The following is a 6,000-nucleotide window of genomic DNA, read 5'->3' as shown; positions in this document are numbered from 1 at the left end:
AATCTAGACAAACAGAATGTTTCTTTCAAGAAAAAATAGTGAAACATGAACATAAACTCGTAATTTTGCAAGAGCAACTATAAAAAAAAAAGGAATATTATGGCCACATTTAAAAAAAAACTAAAATTGTCTGACATTGTATTTTTATTTTTGTAATTTAAAGAGTGGGACTTAAATAATACAAAGGGATTATACAAACCACACAAAGTAAAACAATTTTTAAAAAAGAGAATTTTCCAAAAATCTAGTTTTTTTCAGTGCAAACTGTTAAAATGTAATTAAAATTAAGTATTTTTTTCCCAAAGGAATAAAGTAGTTATCTTTTGAGAATTAACTTAATTTTACAAGAATATGGTCATATTTAACTGAGAAAAAAATACAAATCTTTAAAAACAAAAGGCGAGATTCTATAAAAAAAAAATGTAAATCATAACATTCGTTTATCTGAGGTCGGGTCGCGGGGGCAGCAGCCTAAGCAGGGAAGCCCAGACTTCCCTCTCCCCAGCCACTTCGTCCAGCTCTTCCTGTGGAACCCCGAGGCGTTTCCAGGCCAGCCGGGAGACATACCGTATTTTCCGCACTATTAGCCGCAACTAAAAACCACAAATTTACTCAAAAGCTGACAGTGCGGCTTATAACCCGGTGCGCTTTATATATGGATTAATATTAAGATTCATTTTCATAAAGTTTCGGTCTCGCAACTACGGTAAACAGCCGCCATCTTTTTTCCCCGTAGAAGAGGAAGTGCTTCTTCTTCTACGCAAGCAACCGCCAAGGTAAGCACCCGCCCCCATAGAACAGGAAGCGCTTCTTCTTCTACTGTAAGCAACCACCCGCCCGCGTAGAAGAAGAAGAAGCGCGCGGATATTACGTTTCATTTCCTTTGTGTGTTTACATCTGTAAAGACCACAAAATGGCTCCTACTAAGCGACAGGTTTCCGGTTCATGAAAAGACGCAATCTCTCCATCCGCACACGGACTACTATTTCACAGCAACTGCCTAAAGACTTTCAAGAAAAGCTGGCTACTTTCCGTGCATATTGTAAAAACAAGATAGCTGAAAAAAAGATCCGGCCAGAGAACATTATCAACATGGACGAGGTTCCACTGACTTTTGATATTCCTGTGAACCGCACTGTGGATACAACGGGAGCACGTACGGTGAATATTCGCACCACAGGGAATGAGAAGTCATCCTTCACTGTGGTTCTAGCTTGCCATGCTAATGGCCAGAAACTTCCACCCATGGTGATATTCAAAAGGAAGACCTTGCCAAAAGAGACCTTTCCAGCCGGCGTCATCATAAAAGCTAACTCGAAGGGATGGATGGATGAAGAAAAGATGAGCGAGTGGTTAAGGTAAGTTTACGCGAAGAGGCCGGGTGGCTTTTTTCACGCAGCTCCATCCATGTTGATATACGACTCCATGCGCGCCCACATCACGCTGGTTTTTAATATATTATTAAAGTTTGACTGACCTATCTGACTGTTTTTTTGACATTCCTTTAGCGCAGTTAGATGCGGCTTATAACACGGGGCGGCTTATAGGTGGACAAAGTTTTGAAATATGCCGTTCATTGAAGGCGCGGCTTATAACCCAGGGCGCCTTATGGTGCGGAAAATACGATAGTCTTCCCAACGTGTCCTGGGTCTTCCCTGTGGCCTCCTACCGGTTGGACGTGTCCTAAACACCTACCTAGGGAGGCGTTCGGGTGGCATCCTGACCAGATGCCCGAACCACCTCATCTGGCTCCTCTCCATGTGGAGGATCAGCTGTGTCACACTTGGGAACAGGTGACCTTATGGTTCCATTTTCCCATGCGCTCCAAATCATTATTAATATTAGAAAAATATGTGTATTATTATTATCGTCAAAAAAGAGCAGATTTGATATTGAATCGAAACTAAGTAATGTTGAGTTTAGTGGCTTGTTATAGTTTCCACATGACTGTTGATGAAGACTTTTGCCTCGCTTTTGTTTTCAGACCAACTCTTAGAATGTACGTCTTTGTGTTTGTGATTGTGTGCTCACTTTGAGGGCCTGGTTCTCCACTTTCATGATGAGCTCCTCCTGCTGTTTCTTTCGGGCGCGTGTCTCCTGCAGCTTAGCCTTGACGCTGTTGATCTGCACCTGGTACTCCATCACTGCAAGGGGACAGCCAGGCACATTTAGGTGGAGGCGAGGAGAGATGACGGTCATTTTCACATCATTTACAGTCAGGGGCCGGCTTTGCTGGCAGAGCCGCCGGGATGTCACGAATGGCGCTTAATGGGGATAACAAATCCATTTGAAAAAGGAGGTGAGGCGGCAGGTTCAAGCACTAAAAGGACAGCTAAATGAGCCTGCTCACACAGAGTGGCCATTAAATTACGGCCCACTACCTCACACACCTGCAGTACACTTCATAACTAATAGGCAGCTGTAAACACTGCTGCGTTTTTACTGAGAGTAGAGAAGTTCATTGTTTTGTTGCCCGACACTTTCTACAAAAGCGTGTTTGGACCAAAAACAATATAACACAAATGAATAAACATTTCAATGAGTGGCTGTCGAAATTTACAATCATACATTACTGTAAAATTCAAACTTATTTGCCTTGTAGTTAAGGGTGCAACGATTAATTGTTTAAAACAGATGTGTCCAAACTAACCGCCGTTTTCAATTTGGCCCGTGAGATGGCACAAGTTCAGTAAACAATTTGACTGGGAGCGATGTATCCATATCATATATACATTTCCAGTGGTCTGATTGCTGCCATTATGTCACTATCTGGGGGTCGACGGAAATAACTCTGCCATTATTTTGTACTTACAAGTCTTCGATGGACAGCACTTACTTATATGACCCTATCCAAACAACCTTCCCTAGTCAAGGTGCAGGGAAAAATAAATAACCAGTACAAAAATTCAATGAAAATGGTCACACATAACAACCTGTATGTTATTAATATATATATTACATATATACACACACACACATATAGATATATACACACACACATACATACATACATACATACATACATACATACATACATACATATATATATATATATATATATATATATATATTAGAGATGCGCGGTTTGCGGGCACAACCGCGGAGTCCGCGGATTATCCGCGGATCGGGCGGATGAAATTTAAAAAAATTAGATTTTATCCGCGGGTCGGGTCGGGTCGGGCGGTTGAAATTTAAAAAAATTAGATTTTAAATAGATTCAGGCGGGTGGCAGTTAAACCAATTCGGAAATATATATACATAGTTAAATGTTGTTACCCACATACGAAAAACGAGCAGGCACCTGCTGCATATGCCACAACAGAAGAAAAAAAAAAAAAGAGATGGACACTTTTACGGAGCGGAGAAGGCCCCCGACGCCTCGCCGGGGTCCGGGACCGAGGCCCCTTCCCCCGAGAGGGCCCCACCGGGAGCCGTAGCTGAGGCGATCCGCGAGAAGGGCCCGACGCACGTCCAGGGTCACCACCGCGCCCACCGCACCGACACCCCGCCTCGTCCGCCTTCGCTGCGGCCGGCGTCACGCGCAGCAGGTAAGCAGCTTACCTGCCCGCCACCCCCGTGGCCGGGGGCTCGTAACAGGGGTCACTCTGCGCGCTCCGCCCGCGCAGCTTACCTGCCCGCCACCCCTGTTGCCGGGGGCGCGTAACAGGGGTCACTCCGCGCGTAGTGCGCTCACGAAAGGGGTGGGGCTCACCCTGGTTGATATAGACAGCAGAACGGTGGCCATGGAAGTCGGAACCCGCTAAGGAGTGTGTAACAACTCACCTGCCGAATCAACTAGCCCTGAAAATGGATGGCGCTGGAGCGTCGGGCCCATACCCGGCCGTCGCCGGCAGCGAGACGCACTTAGAGGTGCGCTCAGCGCGGCTCCCATATGATTGTGCACTGGTGTGTGTCTGGGTCGTGACAGCGTGGCACGGGAATGTCTGTGCTGCATTGGATCAGTCTCCTTTCTTTAACAGGCAAAAGCTTTATAACCTCACTAATGCCTTGCATCGTCTATATTAGATATATAACAACGGGCGGGTGCGGTTCTGATCAAATGTTACATCGGGTGGATGGCGGATGGTTGACGACTTTCTGATGCGGTTGCGGATGAAATAATTGCCTATCCGCGCATCTCATATATATATATATATATATATATATATATATAAATTTATTTATTTATTATATACATAGATGTACAGTCATGGCCAAAAATATTGGCACCCCTGCATTTCTGTCAGATAATGCACCACTCCTCCCAGAGAATTGTTGAAATTACAAATGCTTTGGTATTCACATGTTTTTTTTTTTGTTTGCATTGGAACAACAAAAGAAACCCAAAAAAAGCCAGATCGGATATTATTTTACACAGAACTCCAAAAATGGACTGGATATAATGATTGGCACCCTCAACTTAATATTTGGTACCACACCCTTTGGAAACAATAAGTGAAAGCAATGGCTTCCTGTAACCATCAATGACTTTCTCACACCTTGCGACTGGAATTTTCGACCACTCTTCTTTTGCAAACTGCTTCAGGTCTCTCAGATTTGAAGTTCTCCCAAATGCTGTTTTTAGATCTCTCCACAGATGTTCTATAGGATTTAGATCTGGACTCTTGATGGCCACTTCACAACTCTCCAGCCCTTTGTCTTAACCATTTGTGTGCTTTTTGGAGTATGCTTTGGGTCATTGACCATGACCTCTGACGGAGACCCAGCTTTCTGACACTGGGCCCTACATTATGCCCCAAAATTCTTTGCTAGTCCTCATATTTCATGATGCCATGCACACAGTCAAGGAATCTGGTACCAGAAGCAGCAAAACATCAGTGAAAATCCACCATGTTTGACTGTAGGGATGGTGTTCTTTTCTTTAAAGGTCTCATTTTGGTTTCTGTAAACAGTGTGATGATGTGCTTTACCAAAAAGCTCCACTTTAGTCTCATCTGTCCACAGGACCTTCTCCCATAAGGGTTTTTGCTTCCTCAGGTAAGTTTTTGTGTCTCTGTGTCAGCAGCGAGGCCCTCCTGGGTCTCCCACCATAGCATCCCTTTTCATTGAGACAGATTGTGCGAGCTGTGTCTGCAAGTCAGCTTGAATTTGTTTGGAAGTGGATCCAGGTTCTTTATCCACAATTCTAACAATCTTTCGTTCATCAATTGTTCTCTTCCATCCACATCTAGGGAGGTTAGCTATAGTGCCCTTGATGACATTGCACACAGTAGACCCAGGAACATTTAGATCTCTGCAGATGGACTTGTAGCCTTGAGAGTGTCCATGCTATTCCACAATCTTGGTTCTCAAATCTTGTCAGAGTTCTTTGCTCTTCTTTTCATTTCTCCATGCTCAGTGTGGTAGACACAACGCAACTTTTCTCCATTTTAACTGGCTGCGAGTGTGATTTCTATATTGCCAGCACATGTTACTTGCTACAGATGAGTTTCATTACAAATTAACATGCTTAGAATATAACTATTTCTTACAATTTTGAAAAGGTGCCAAGATCTTTGTCAAGTCCATTCTTGGAGTTCTGTGTAAAATAATATCAGAAATGGCTTCTTTTCTTTTTTTGGGGGGGGGGTGGGGGTTGTGTTGTTCCAATGCAAATAAAATAAATAAACATGTAAATACCAAAGCATTTATAATTTCAACAATTTTCTTGGAGAAGTGGTGACTTATCGGACAGAAATGCAGAGGTGACAATATTTTTGGCCATGACTGTATGTACAGGTAAAAGCCAGTAAATTAGAATATTTTGAAAAACTTGATCTATTTCAGTAATTGCATTCAAAAGGTGTAACTTGTACATTATATTTATTCATTGCACACAGACTGATGCATTCAAATGTTTATTTCATTTAATTTTGATTATTTGAAGTGGCAACAAATGAAAATCCAAAATTCCGTGTGTCACAAAATTAGAATATTACTTAAGGCTAATACAAAAAAGGGATTTTTAGAAATGTTGGCCAACTGAAAAGTATGAAAATG

At 42.8% G+C, this 6,000-nt stretch overlaps 1 protein-coding gene across 1 annotated transcript in view; it reads right to left on the bottom strand.

Annotated features, from left to right (window-relative positions):
* Positions 1–6,000, bottom strand: part of taf7 (TAF7 RNA polymerase II, TATA box binding protein (TBP)-associated factor) — a 37,028-nt gene that overhangs the window by 5,923 nt on the left and 25,105 nt on the right. The window contains exon 10 of the mRNA XM_061930555.2: positions 2,032–2,144. Coding sequence (XP_061786539.1) covers positions 2,032–2,144 — 113 coding nt within the window. The remainder of the gene's footprint in view (positions 1–2,031; positions 2,145–6,000) is intronic.

The sequence above is a fragment of the Nerophis lumbriciformis genome, linkage group LG36, assembly GCF_033978685.3.
Source record: "Nerophis lumbriciformis linkage group LG36, RoL_Nlum_v2.1, whole genome shotgun sequence".
Lineage (NCBI taxonomy): Eukaryota > Metazoa > Chordata > Actinopteri > Syngnathiformes > Syngnathidae > Nerophis > Nerophis lumbriciformis.
This window is presented reverse-complemented; position numbering and strand designations above follow the sequence as displayed.